Source organism: Salvelinus alpinus, chromosome 22 (genome assembly GCF_045679555.1).
Source record: "Salvelinus alpinus chromosome 22, SLU_Salpinus.1, whole genome shotgun sequence".
Lineage (NCBI taxonomy): Eukaryota > Metazoa > Chordata > Actinopteri > Salmoniformes > Salmonidae > Salvelinus > Salvelinus alpinus.
In genome coordinates this window covers 6915037-6929060 of record NC_092107.1, presented here as the reverse complement: position 1 = coordinate 6929060, position 14024 = coordinate 6915037, and the positions used below count along the sequence as shown (strand labels likewise).

The window sequence follows — 14024 nt, the reverse complement described above, 5'->3', positions numbered from 1 at the left end:
TGCTGCTGTAACCCCTCTTTAGTGGGAGACAGCAGCACCAGGTCATCTGCGTACAGCAGACACTTGATTTCAGTGTTGTGTAGGGTGATACCAGGTGCTGCCGATTCTTCTAATGTTTTTGCCAATTCATTAATGTAGATGTTAAATAATGTTGGACTTATTGGGCAGCCCTGTTTCACTCCCCGCCCCTGAGAGAAGAAGTCTGTTTGCTTGTTGCCACATTTGTTTTTAGTGTACATTGATTTAATAAAATCATATGTTTTCCCTCCAATACCACTTTCTATTAGTTTATAAAAAAGACCTTCGTGCCAAATTGAATCAAATGCTTTCTTGAAATCTACAAAACACGAGTAGATTTTGCCTTTGTTTTGGTTAACTTGTTTATCAATTAGAGTGTGGAGGGTGTAAATGTGGTCTGTTGTACAATAATTTTTTAGAAATCCAATCTGGCTTCTGCTCAGGACGTTGTGTTCGTCAAGGAAATGATGTAGTCTGCTATTTATAATACTGCAGAGAATGTTCCCCAAGTTCCTGTTAATGCATATTCTTCTGTAATTATTTGGGTCAAATTTGTCTCCATTTTTATAGATTGGTGTGATCAATCCCTGGTTCCAAATATCGGGGAAAATACCTGCAGTGAGGATAATGTTGAAGAGTTTGAGTATAGCCAATTTGAATTTGTGGTCTGTATATTTGATCATTTCATTTAAAATCCCATCAGCACCACAGGCCTTTTTGGGTTGGAGATTGCATATTTTTTCCAATAATTCTTCTTCTGTAATTGGGGTATCCACAGGATTCTGATAGTCTTTGACTGCTAATTCAAGGATTTGTAATTTTTCTTGTATATCTTTTTGTTCTGGGCTCTTTGTTATATTGCTGTAGAGGTTTGCAAAGTGATTTCTCCACATATCCCCATTTTGGATAGCCAACTCCTCATGATGAGGTTTGTTTAATTTATTCCAATTCTCCCAGAAGTGGTTTGATTCTATGGATTCCTCAATTCCATCCAGCTGATTTCTAATGTGCTGTTCCTTTTTTGTTCTTAGGGTGCGTTTGTATTGCTTCAGTGTTTCCCCATATTGAAGGCGTATATTTTTGTTGTCTGGTTCTCTGTGTTTTTGATTAGATATATTTCTCAATGACTTTCTTAGATTTTTGCAATCATTATCAAACCATTTTTCATTATCTGTTATTTTTGGTTTGCTCTTATGCTTCTTTAGATTAGCCAAAGAGGCTAATTTGTCAAATATAAAGTTTATGTTCCTAACGGCCAAATTTACCCCTTCATTGCTGAAGGAGAATGTTAAGGCTAAAAAGTTGTCCAGGAGAGATTGTATTTTTTGGCTACTAATTGCTTTTTGGTAGATGTCTGTACTGTTTGCACTCCATCTATAGGCTTGTTTAGTACCATGTCATTTATTGGGCCATGATGCTTCATGGTTGGGTTCTGCTCTTCTCAGATACACTGTGATTTTACTGTGGTCTGAGAGAGGTGTTAGTGGGCTGACTGTGAAGGCTCTGAGAGACTCTGGGTTTAGGTCGGTGAGGAAGTAGTCTACAGTGCTGCTGCCAAGGGATGAGCTGTAGGTGTACCTACCAAAAGAGTCCCCTCTCAGCCTACCATTGACTATGTACAGACCCAGTGTTCGACAGAGCCTCAGGAGCTGTAATCCATTTTTGTTTTTCACTTTGTCATAGTTGTTTCTGTGGGGGTATGTGGGGAGGGAAAGGTTATTGCTTCCTGGTAGGTGTTTATCCCCATGACTGTTAATAGTGTCTTGTTCTTCTGCTATTCTAGCATTCAGGTCTCCACAGACCAGTACGTTGCCTTGGGCCTGAAAGTGACTAATCTCTCCCTCTAGAATGGAGAAGCTCTCTTCGTTGAAGTAGGGTGACTCTGAGGGGGGAATGTATGTGGCACAGAGGAAGACGTTTTTATCTGTCAAGATAGCCTCCTTGTTGATTTTTAACCAGATAAAGAATTGTCCTGTTTTGATCAATTCGATTGAATTAATTAGTTCAGATTTATACCATATTAGCATTCCCCCTGAGTCTCTGCCCTGTTTGATTCCTTTTAATTTAGTGGATGGTATGATTATCTCCCTATAACCTAGTGGACAGCCAGTGGAAACATCACCTCTGCACCATGTTTCCTGTAGTACTAAAATATCAACATCATCAATTTCTTTCAGGAAGTCTGGGTTTCTGCTCTTTAGCCCAAAAGCAGAGGACTTCAATCCTTGTAAATTCCAACATGCAACGTAAAAAGACTTTTTCTCTTTTCTTTACCTTTCAAAATGAGACAAACACTCACAATCCAAGAAGAACCATTAAAATAGGATTTTTCAATTAAAGTAAACTCTTATTTTGCAAATGTGATTTGTTTATCATTTAATATAGAATTTGTGTCATGCCACTTGGGTGGCATCTCTCTCTCTCTCTCTCTCTCTCTCTCTCTCTCTCTCTCTCTCGCTCTCTCTCTCTCTCTCTCTCTGTCAATACGACGACTTGGCAGAGTTAGCCAATCCGCAGTACTTTGTTGACTATGGTTCTGACCCTAGCTCTAACCTCTCCCCCTCTCTCTCTCTCTTTTTCACTCTCTCTCTCTCTCTCTCTCTCCAGGATGACCTAGCAGAATTAGCCAGTCAGCAGTATTATGTGGACTACGGTTCTGAGATCCTGACAGAGCGTCTGCTGAGCCTGATCCCATCCTACATCCCCGACCGAGAGGTCAGCTCCTCCCGGAGTGTGGAGAAATGGGCCCACGTCATCATGGCTGCCCACAAAAAGGTACTGCTGGCTGGGGAACGGTTGGCCAGGCTCCCTTCTAGGGCTCTCTCTGGATGTCACTGGTTCTGATGTTTTATCTAGTAAACTACCAAACCTTTAAGAAGAAGGTTTTACTTTCAGTTATTTTGATTGTAATATGTGATTGTCTTACCTAGTTATTTAAATACACTGATTGTAAGTCACTAAGGATGTGTCCCTAATGGCACCATATTTCCTACATAGGGCAGTACTTTTGACCAGAGCCCTATGGAACCTGGTCAAAGGTAGTGCACTGTATAGGGAATAGGAGGCCATTTGCGACAACTGAACTGTGCGCGTCTCCCCCCTCTCTGTCATCTCCACCCCAGGGCATCTACACCCAGCAGAGGTTTGACCCCCAGAAGGTGAAGGAGGAAGTGGTGGACTTCGCTCGCTACAAATGGCCGCTCCTCTTCTCACGCTTCTATGAGGCCTTCAAGCTCTCAGGTACGTTACTCTACCTGCTGTAACTTACCTGCTGTACCTGCTGTAATGTACCTGCTGTACCTGCTGTAATGTACCTGCTGTACCTGCTGTAATGTACCTGCTGTACCTGCTGTACCTGCTGTACCTGCTGTACCTGCTGTAATGTACCTGCTGTACCTGCTGTAATGTACCTGCTGTAATGTACCTGCTGTAATGTACCTGCTGTAATGTACCTGCTGTAACGTACCTGCTGTACCTGCTGTACCTGCTGTACCTGCTGTACCTGCTGTAATGTACCTGCTGTACCTGCTGTAATGTACCTGCTGTACCTGCTGTACCTGCTGTAATGTACCTGCTGTACCTGCTGTAATGTACCTGCTGTAATGTACCTGCTGTACCTGCTGTAACGTACCTGCTGTAATGTACCTGCTGTACCTGCTGTAATGTACCTGCTGTAATGTACCTGCTGTACCTGCTGTAACGTACCTGCTGTACCTGCTGTAATGTACCTGCTGTAATGTACCTGCTGTACCTGCTGTAATGTACCTGCTGTACCTGCTGTAATGTACCTGCTGTACCTGCTGTACCTGCTGTACCTGCTGTACCTGCTGTACCTGCTGTACCTGCTGTAGCTGCTGTAATGTACCTGCTGTACCTGCTGTAATGTACCTGCTGTACCTGCTGTAATGTACCTGCTGTACCTGCTGTACCTGCTGTACCTGCTGTAGCTGCTGTAATGTACCTGCTGTACCTGCTGTAATGTACCTGCTGTACCTGCTGTAACGTACCTGCTGTAATGTACCTGCTGTAATGTACCTGCTGTACCTGCTGTAATGTACCTGCTGTAATGTACCTGCTGTAATGTACCTGCTGTACCTGCTGTAATGTACCTGCTGTACCTGCTGTAATGTAACTGCTGTACCTGCTGTAATGTACCTGCTGTACCTGCTGTAATGTACCTGCTGTAATGTACCTGCTGTACCTGCTGTAATGTACCTGCTGTACCTGCTGTAATGTACCTGCTGTAATGTACCTGCTGTACCTGCTGTAATGTACCTGCTGTACCTGCTGTACCTGCTGTACCTGCTGTAATGTACCTGCTGTACCTGCTGTAATGTACCTGCTGTAATGTACCTGCTGTACCTGCTGTAATGTACCTGCTGTACCTGCTGTACCTGCTGTAATGTACCTGCTGTACCTGCTGTAATGTACCTGCTGTACCTGCTGTAATGTACCTGCTGTACCTGCTGTAATGTACCTGCTGTACCTGCTGTAATGTACCTGCTGTAATGTACCTGCTGTACCTGCTGTAATGTACCTGCTGTACCTGCTGTAACGTACCTGCTGTACCTGCTGTAATGTACCTGCTGTACCTGCTGTAATGTACCTGCTGTACCTGCTGTACCTGCTGTAATGTACCTGCTGTACCTGCTGTAATGTACCTGCTGTACCTGCTGTAATGTACCTGCTGTACCTGCTGTAATGTACCTGCTGTACCTGCTGTAATGTACCTGCTGTAATGTACCTGCTGTACCTGCTGTAATGTACCTGCTGTACCTGCTGTAACGTACCTGCTGTACCTGCTGTAATGTACCTGCTGTACCTGCTGTAATGTACCTGCTGTACCTGCTGTAATGTACCTGCTGTAATGTACCTGCTGTACCTGCTGTAATGTACCTGCTGTAATGTACCTGCTGTAATGTACCTGCTGTAATGTACCTGCTGTACCTGCTGTAACGTACCTGCTGTACCTGCTGTAATGTACCTGCTGTAATGTACCTGCTGTAATGTACCTGCTGTACCTGCTGTAATGTACCTGCTGTACCTGCTGTAACGTACCTGCTGTACCTGCTGTACCTGCTGTAATGTACCTGCTGTACCTGCTGTAATGTACCTGCTGTACCTGCTGTACCTGCTGTACCTGCTGTAATGTACCTGCTGTACCTGCTGTAATGTACCTGCTGTAATGTACCTGCTGTACCTGCTGTAACGTACCTGCTGTAATGTACCTGCTGTACCTGCTGTAATGTACCTGCTGTACCTGCTGTAATGTACCTGCTGTAATGTACCTGCTGTACCTGCTGTAACGTACCTGCTGTACCTGCTGTAATGTACCTGCTGTAATGTACCTGCTGTACCTGCTGTAATGTACCTGCTGTACCTGCTGTACCTGCTGTACCTGCTGTAGCTGCTGTAATGTACCTGCTGTACCTGCTGTAATGTACCTGCTGTACCTGCTGTAATGTACCTGCTGTACCTGCTGTAATGTACCTGCTGTACCTGCTGTAATGTACCTGCTGTAATGTACCTGCTGTACCTGCTGTAATGTACCTGCTGTACCTGCTGTAACGTACCTGCTGTACCTGCTGTAATGTACCTGCTGTACCTGCTGTAATGTACCTGCTGTAATGTACCTGCTGTACCTGCTGTAATGTACCTGCTGTAATGTACCTGCTGTACCTGCTGTAATGTACCTGCTGTAATGTACCTCCTGTAATGTACCTGCTGTAATGTACCTGCTGTACCTGCTGTAACGTACCTGCTGTACCTGCTGTAATGTACCTGCTGTAATGTACCTGCTGTACCTGCTGTAATGTACCTGCTGTAATGTACCAGCTGTACCTGCTGTAATGTACCTGCTGTAATGTACCTGCTGTACCTGCTGTAATGTACCTGCTGTAATGTACCAGCTGTACCTGCTGTAATGTACCTGCTGTAATGTACCTGCTGTAATGTACCTGCTGTAATGTACCTGCTGTACCTGCTGTAACGTACCTGCTGTACCTGCTGTAATGTACCTGCTGTAATGTACCTGCTGTAATGTACCTGCTGTACCTGCTGTAATGTACCTGCTGTACCTGCTGTAACGTACCTGCTGTACCTGCTGTACCTGCTGTACCTGCTGTAATGTACCTGCTGTACCTGCTGTAATGTACCTGCTGTACCTGCTGTACCTGCTGTAATGTACCTGCTGTACCTGCTGTAATGTACCTGCTGTAATGTACCTGCTGTACCTGCTGTAACGTACCTGCTGTAATGTACCTGCTGTACCTGCTGTAATGTACCTGCTGTACCTGCTGTAATGTACCTGCTGTAATGTACCTGCTGTACCTGCTGTAACGTACCTGCTGTACCTGCTGTAATGTACCTGCTGTAATGTACCTGCTGTACCTGCTGTAATGTACCTGCTGTACCTGCTGTACCTGCTGTACCTGCTGTACCTGCTGTAGCTGCTGTAATGTACCTGCTGTACCTGCTGTAATGTACCTGCTGTACCTGCTGTACCTGCTGTACCTGCTGTACCTGCTGTAGCTGCTGTAATGTACCTGCTGTACCTGCTGTAATGTACCTGCTGTACCTGCTGTAACGTACCTGCTGTAATGTACCTGCTGTAATGTACCTGCTGTACCTGCTGTAATGTACCTGCTGTAATGTACCTGCTGTAATGTACCTGCTGTACCTGCTGTAATGTACCTGCTGTACCTGCTGTAATGTAACTGCTGTACCTGCTGTAATGTACCTGCTGTACCTGCTGTAATGTACCTGCTGTAATGTACCTGCTGTAATGTACCTGCTGTACCTGCTGTAATGTACCTGCTGTAATGTACCTGCTGTACCTGCTGTAATGTACCTGCTGTACCTGCTGTAATGTACCTGCTGTAATGTACCTGCTGTACCTGCTGTAATGTACCTGCTGTACCTGCTGTACCTGCTGTAATGTACCTGCTGTACCTGCTGTACCTGCTGTACCTGCTGTAATGTACCTGCTGTACCTGCTGTAATGTACCTGCTGTACCTGCTGTAACGTACCTGCTGTACCTGCTGTAATGTACCTGCTGTACCTGCTGTAACGTACCTGCTGTACCTGCTGTAATGTACCTGCTGTAATGTACCTGCTGTACCTGCTGTACCTGCTGTACCTGCTGTAATGTACCTGCTGTACCTGCTGTAATGTACCTGCTGTACCTGCTGTAATGTACCTGCTGTACCTGCTGTAATGTACCTGCTGTACCTGCTGTAATGTACCTGCTGTAATGTACCTGCTGTACCTGCTGTAATGTACCTGCTGTACATGCTGTACCTGCTGTACCTGCTGTAATGTACCTGCTGTACCTGCTGTAATGTACCTGCTGTAATGTACCTGCTGTACCTGCTGTAATGTACCTGCTGTAATGTACCTGCTGTACCTGCTGTAATGTACCTGCTGTAATGTACCTCCTGTAATGTACCTGCTGTAATGTACCTGCTGTACCTGCTGTAACGTACCTGCTGTACCTGCTGTAATGTACCTGCTGTAATGTACCTGCTGTACCTGCTGTAATGTACCTGCTGTACCTGCTGTACCTGCTGTAATGTACCTGCTGTAATGTACCTGCTGTAATGTACCTGCTGTAATGTACCTGCTGTACCTGCTCTAATGTACCTGCTGTACCTGCTGTAATGTACCTGCTGTAATGTACCTGCTGTACCTGCTGTACCTGCTGTAATGTACCTGCTGTACCTGCTGTAACGTACCTGCTGTAATGTACCTGCTGTAATGTACCTGCTGTACCTGCTGTAATGTACCTGCTGTAATGTACCTGCTGTAACGTACCTGCTGTACCTGCTGTACCTGCTGTAATGTACCTGCTGTACCTGCTGTAACGTACCTGCTGTAATGTACCTGCTGTAATGTACCTGCTGTACCTGCTGTAATGTACCTGCTGTACCTGCTGTAACGTACCTGCTGTAACGTACCTGCTGTACCTGCTGTAATGTACCTGCTGTACCTGCTGTAATGTACCTGCTGTAATGTACCTGCTGTACCTGCTGTAATGTACCTGCTGTACCTGCTGTAATGTACCTGCTGTACCTGCTGTACCTGCTGTACCTGCTGTACCTGCTGTACCTGCTGTACCTGCTGTAATGTACCTGCTGTACCTGCTGTAACGTACCTGCTGTACCTGCTGTAATGTACCTGCTGTACCTGCTGTAATGTACCTGCTGTACCTGCTGTAATGTACCTGCTGTACCTGCTGTAATGTACCTGCTGTAATGTACCTGCTATACCTGCTGTAATGTACCTGCTGTACCTGCTGTAATGTACCTGCTGTAATGTACCTGCTGTACCTGCTGTAATGTACCTGCTGTACCTGCTGTAATGTACCTGCTGTACCTGCTGTAATGTACCTGCTGTAATGTACCTGCTGTAACGTACCTGCTGTACCTGCTGTACCTGCTGTAATGTACCTGCTGTACCTGCTGTAATGTACCTGCTGTACCTGCTGTAATGTACCTGCTGTAATGTACCTGCTGTAATGTACCTGCTGTACCTGCTGTAATGTACCTGCTGTACCTGCTGTAACGTACCTGCTGTACCTGCTGTACCTGCTGTACCTGCTGTAATGTACCTGCTGTACCTGCTGTAATGTACCTGCTGTACCTGCTGTACCTGCTGTAATGTACCTGCTGTACCTGCTGTAATGTACCTGCTGTAATGTACCTGCTGTACCTGCTGTAACGTACCTGCTGTAATGTACCTGCTGTACCTGCTGTAATGTACCTGCTGTACCTGCTGTAATGTACCTGCTGTAATGTACCTGCTGTAACGTACCTGCTGTACCTGCTGTAATGTACCTGCTGTAATGTACCTGCTGTACCTGCTGTAATGTACCTGCTGTACCTGCTGTACCTGCTGTACCTGCTGTACCTGCTGTAATGTACCTGCTGTACCTGCTGTAATGTACCTGCTGTACCTGCTGTACCTGCTGTACCTGCTGTAGCTGCTGTAATGTACCTGCTGTACCTGCTGTAATGTACCTGCTGTACCTGCTGTAACGTACCTGCTGTAATGTACCTGCTGTAATGTACCTGCTGTACCTGCTGTAATGTACCTGCTGTAATGTACCTGCTGTAATGTACCTGCTGTACCTGCTGTAATGTACCTGCTGTACCTGCTGTAATGTAACTGCTGTACCTGCTGTAATGTACCTGCTGTACCTGCTGTAATGTACCTGCTGTAATGTACCTGCTGTAATGTACCTGCTGTACCTGCTGTAATGTACCTGCTGTAATGTACCTGCTGTACCTGCTGTAATGTACCTGCTGTACCTGCTGTAATGTACCTGCTGTAATGTACCTGCTGTACCTGCTGTAATGTACCTGCTGTACCTGCTGTACCTGCTGTAATGTACCTGCTGTACCTGCTGTACCTGCTGTACCTGCTGTAATGTACCTGCTGTACCTGCTGTAATGTACCTGCTGTACCTGCTGTAATGTACCTGCTGTAACGTACCTGCTGTACCTGCTGTAATGTACCTGCTGTACCTGCTGTAACGTACCTGCTGTACCTGCTGTAATGTACCTGCTGTAATGTACCTGCTGTACCTGCTGTACCTGCTGTACCTGCTGTACCTGCTGTAATGTACCTGCTGTACCTGCTGTAATGTACCTGCTGTACCTGCTGTAATGTACCTGCTGTACCTGCTGTAATGTACCTGCTGTACCTGCTGTAATGTACCTGCTGTAATGTACCTGCTGTACCTGCTGTAATGTACCTGCTGTACCTGCTGTAACGTACCTGCTGTACCTGCTGTAATGTACCTGCTGTACCTGCTGTAATGTACCTGCTGTAATGTACCTGCTGTACCTGCTGTAATGTACCTGCTGTAATGTACCTGCTGTACCTGCTGTAATGTACCTGCTGTAATGTACCTCCTGTAATGTACCTGCTGTAATGTACCTGCTGTACCTGCTGTAACGTACTAGCTGTACCTGCTGTAATGTACCTGCTGTAATGTACCTGCTGTACCTGCTGTAATGTACCTGCTGTACCTGCTGTACCTGCTGTAATGTACCTGCTGTAATGTACCTGCTGTAATGTACCTGCTGTAATGTACCTGCTGTACCTGCTCTAATGTACCTGCTGTACCTGCTGTAATGTACCTGCTGTAATGTACCTGCTGTACCTGCTGTACCTGCTGTAATGTACCTGCTGTACCTGCTGTAACGTACCTGCTGTAATGTACCTGCTGTAATGTACCTGCTGTACCTGCTGTAATGTACCTGCTGTAATGTACCTGCTGTAACGTACCTGCTGTACCTGCTGTACCTGCTGTAATGTACCTGCTGTACCTGCTGTAACGTACCTGCTGTAATGTACCTGCTGTAATGTACCTGCTGTACCTGCTGTAATGTACCTGCTGTACCTGCTGTAACGTACCTGCTGTAACGTACCTGCTGTACCTGCTGTAATGTACCTGCTGTACCTGCTGTAATGTACCTGCTGTAATGTACCTGCTGTACCTGCTGTAATGTACCTGCTGTACCTGCTGTAATGTACCTGCTGTACCTGCTGTACCTGCTGTACCTGCTGTACCTGCTGTAATGTACCTGCTGTACCTGCTGTAACGTACCTGCTGTACCTGCTGTAATGTACCTGCTGTACCTGCTGTAATGTACCTGCTGTACCTGCTGTAATGTACCTGCTGTACCTGCTGTAATGTACCTGCTGTAATGTACCTGCTGTACCTGCTGTAATGTACCTGCTGTACCTGCTGTAATGTACCTGCTGTAATGTACCTGCTGTACCTGCTGTAATGTACCTGCTGTACCTGCTGTAATGTACCTGCTGTACCTGCTGTAATGTACCTGCTGTACCTGCTGTAATGTACCTGCTGTAATGTACCTGCTGTAACGTACCTGCTGTACCTGCTGTACCTGCTGTAATGTACCTGCTGTACCTGCTGTAATGTACCTGCTGTACCTGCTGTAACGTACCTGCTGTACCTGCTGTAATGTACCTGCTGTAATGTACCTGCTGTACCTGCTGTAACGTACCTGCTGTACCTGCTGTAACGTACCTGCTGTAACGTACCTGCTGTAACGTACCTGCTGTAATGTACCTGCTGTAATGTACCTGCTGTACCTGCTGTAATGTACCTGCTGTACCTGCTGTAATGTACCTGCTGTACCTGCTGTAATGTACCTGCTGTAATGTACCTGCTGTACCTGCTGTAACGTACCTGCTGTACCTGCTGTAACGTACCTGCTGTAATGTACCTGCTGTAATGTACCTGCTGTACCTGCTGTAATGTACCTGCTGTAATGTACCTGCTGTACCTGCTGTAATGTACCTGCTGTACCTGCTGTAATGTACCTGCTGTACCTGCTGTAATGTACCTGCTGTACCTGCTCTAATGTACCTGCTGTACCTGCTGTAACGTACCTGCTGTACCTGCTGTAATGTACCTGCTGTACCTGCTGTAATGTACCTGCTGTACCTGCTGTAATGTACCTGCTGTAATGTACCTGCTGTACCTGCTGTAATGTACCTGCTGTACCTGCTGTAATGTACCTGCTGTACCTGCTGTAATGTACCTGTACCTGTACCTGCTGTAATGTACCTGCTGTACCTGCTGTAATGTACCTGCTGTAATGTACCTGCTGTACCTGCTGTAATGTACCTGCTGTACCTGCTGTAATGTACCTGCTGTACCTGCTGTAATGTACCTGTACCTGTACCTGCTGTAATGTACCTGCTGTACCTGCTGTAATGTACCTGCTGTACCTGCTCGACCAACTACCTTCTTTAATACCCTTCAGTCAGTCTGTTTGGTGCTGTACCTCATCATATCTCGGAGGAATTATTCTTAACTTGTGGAGGTTGTTCCTGTAAACTTGGTATACATGTGATGTAGGCTTAGTCCTAGTTTCCTCACTCCTCACAAAGTGTGCACTTGCACCCGTCATGGATTTACAAGCATTGGATTGGTGTACTCATTCACTGTAGGGAGTTTCCACCATTGTTAAACCCATGACAGGGCGTGTGAAATGGCACACTTTGGGAGAAGGACGGAGAATCGGGACACAGCCCTAGTCACGTGTCCATACTCTGATTCCGCCCCTCTCTCCACCATACAGGTCCAAGTCTGCCTAAGAATGATGTCATTGTGGCGGTGAACTGGACAGGGGTCTACTTTGTAGACGAACAGGAGCAGGTGCTGCTAGAACTCTCTTTCCCAGAGATCACTGCAGTCTCCAGCAGCAGGTGAGGCATGATGGGATTTGGAGTCCATCCTAACACTGTTGCCCTCTCGACCATAAACATAACGGCAACTCTCTGTTTCTTTTTCTTAGGTTTTCTGGTCTTTTCTTATATCCTCTTTTCTCCTGAGCTACTAATTTCAAGAAGCCTACTTACTATGTTGCCTGTAATAATAATTCCTTTAATTTGTAGAGTTAGTTAGCTATCCTCCTTACTTGGGCTAGCTACTCTGTTTTGTTGGTGGACACCTCAACCCCCAATGGTTAGCTGACCTGTTAGGGAATAAATATGGGCTCGATCTTTCAGGCTAACCACTGTATTCCTGTCTCTCTCTCTCTTCTTCTGAGACTTCTTGCTAGCTACACCGCACTGCGCATGAGCAATTCTTCGAGCATTTTTTCTTCCTCTGTGTGTCAATAGAGGTGGTAAGCTGCAGGGGCAGAGCTTTACGTTGGCGACCATGAAGGGCGATGAGTTTACGTTCACGTCAACCAACTCTGAGGACATCAGAGACCTTGTGATAACGTTCCTAGAGGGCCTGAGGAACCGGTCCAAGTACGTGGTGGCTCTGCAGGACAATACCAACGCTGGTGAGTAGAGTACACACACAAACACATAAACATAAACACACACCCCCACAAACTGTACCTTTTTCCCCTCCAGTTGGGGAGGAGTCTACGTTCCTGTCATTTCAAAGGGGAGACCTGATCCTATTGGACCAGGAGACAGGTCAGCAGGTCATGACCTCAGGCTGGGCCCACGGGGTCAATGAACGGACCAATCAGAAAGGAGATTTCCCTGCTGACGCCGTCTACGTCCTGCCGACTGTTACCAGACCTCAGGCTGATGTAGTGGTGAGACATACACACACACAGCCTACACTGTAAGGGCGCTATTTGCATGATCCTCAATCCTCTCTCTCTCTCTAGGCGTTGGTTACCATGACACCAGACCAGCGACAGGAGACGGTCCGTTTGTCTCAGCTGGTTCCCACGGAAACTGGAGAGGAGAGGGTTAAACCTTACACACTGGAAGAGTTCAGCTATGACCACTTCAGGTAGACACGCACGTATGCATTTATAAACAAAAATACCTTTATTTAACTAGGCAAGTCAGTTAAGAACAAATTCTTATTTGCAATGACAGCCTAGGAAAAGTGGGTTAACTGCCTTGTTTAGGGGCAGAACGACAGATTTTGACCTTGGCAGCTCAGGGATTCGATCCACAAACATTTTGGTTACTGGCCCAGCGCGCTAATCACTAGGCTACCTGCCGCCCCGTGCACACACACATACACACACACAAATGCACACACACAATACAAGTTGTAACTGTGTGGGGTTTTTTGTCTGAGGAAAATGTCACCTTATCTATACCTATCACTAACCTCTCTTTTCCCCTTTATTTCTCCTCCCCCTTCTCTATCTCTCTCTCTCTCTCTCTCTTCATTCCCCCCTCTCTCCAGACCTCCTCCCAAACACACTCTGAGCAGGGTGATGATAACTAAGAACAGAGGGAAGGCCTCAATGTGGAGCTGCACCAGAGAGCCTATCAAACAGCCTCTACTGAAGAAGGTCCTCAGCCATGAAGACCTGTCACAGGACGCCTGTATGGCCTTCATAGATATCCTTTACTGGCTACTAGCTAACACACACCATCTGTAGTGTGTGTGATTCAGACTCACGATCTTGTGATTAGGTAAACGTGCCTGCAACTTAAAATCCACCTCGGCCAGAGATGGAATTTCCTCTTGGTCTAATGG

At 46.3% G+C, this 14024-nt stretch overlaps 1 protein-coding gene across 1 annotated transcript in view; it reads left to right on the top strand.

Annotated features, from left to right (window-relative positions):
* Positions 1 to 14024, top strand: part of LOC139548881 (unconventional myosin-VIIa-like) — a 37595-nt gene that overhangs the window by 17056 nt on the left and 6515 nt on the right. Inside the window, exons 22-28 of the mRNA XM_071358805.1 lie at positions 2626 to 2793; positions 3141 to 3258; positions 12139 to 12265; positions 12683 to 12852; positions 12926 to 13116; positions 13192 to 13319; positions 13728 to 13885. Of these exons, the coding sequence (XP_071214906.1) occupies positions 2626 to 2793; positions 3141 to 3258; positions 12139 to 12265; positions 12683 to 12852; positions 12926 to 13116; positions 13192 to 13319; positions 13728 to 13885 (1060 nt within the window). The remainder of the gene's footprint in view (positions 1 to 2625; positions 2794 to 3140; positions 3259 to 12138; positions 12266 to 12682; positions 12853 to 12925; positions 13117 to 13191; positions 13320 to 13727; positions 13886 to 14024) is intronic.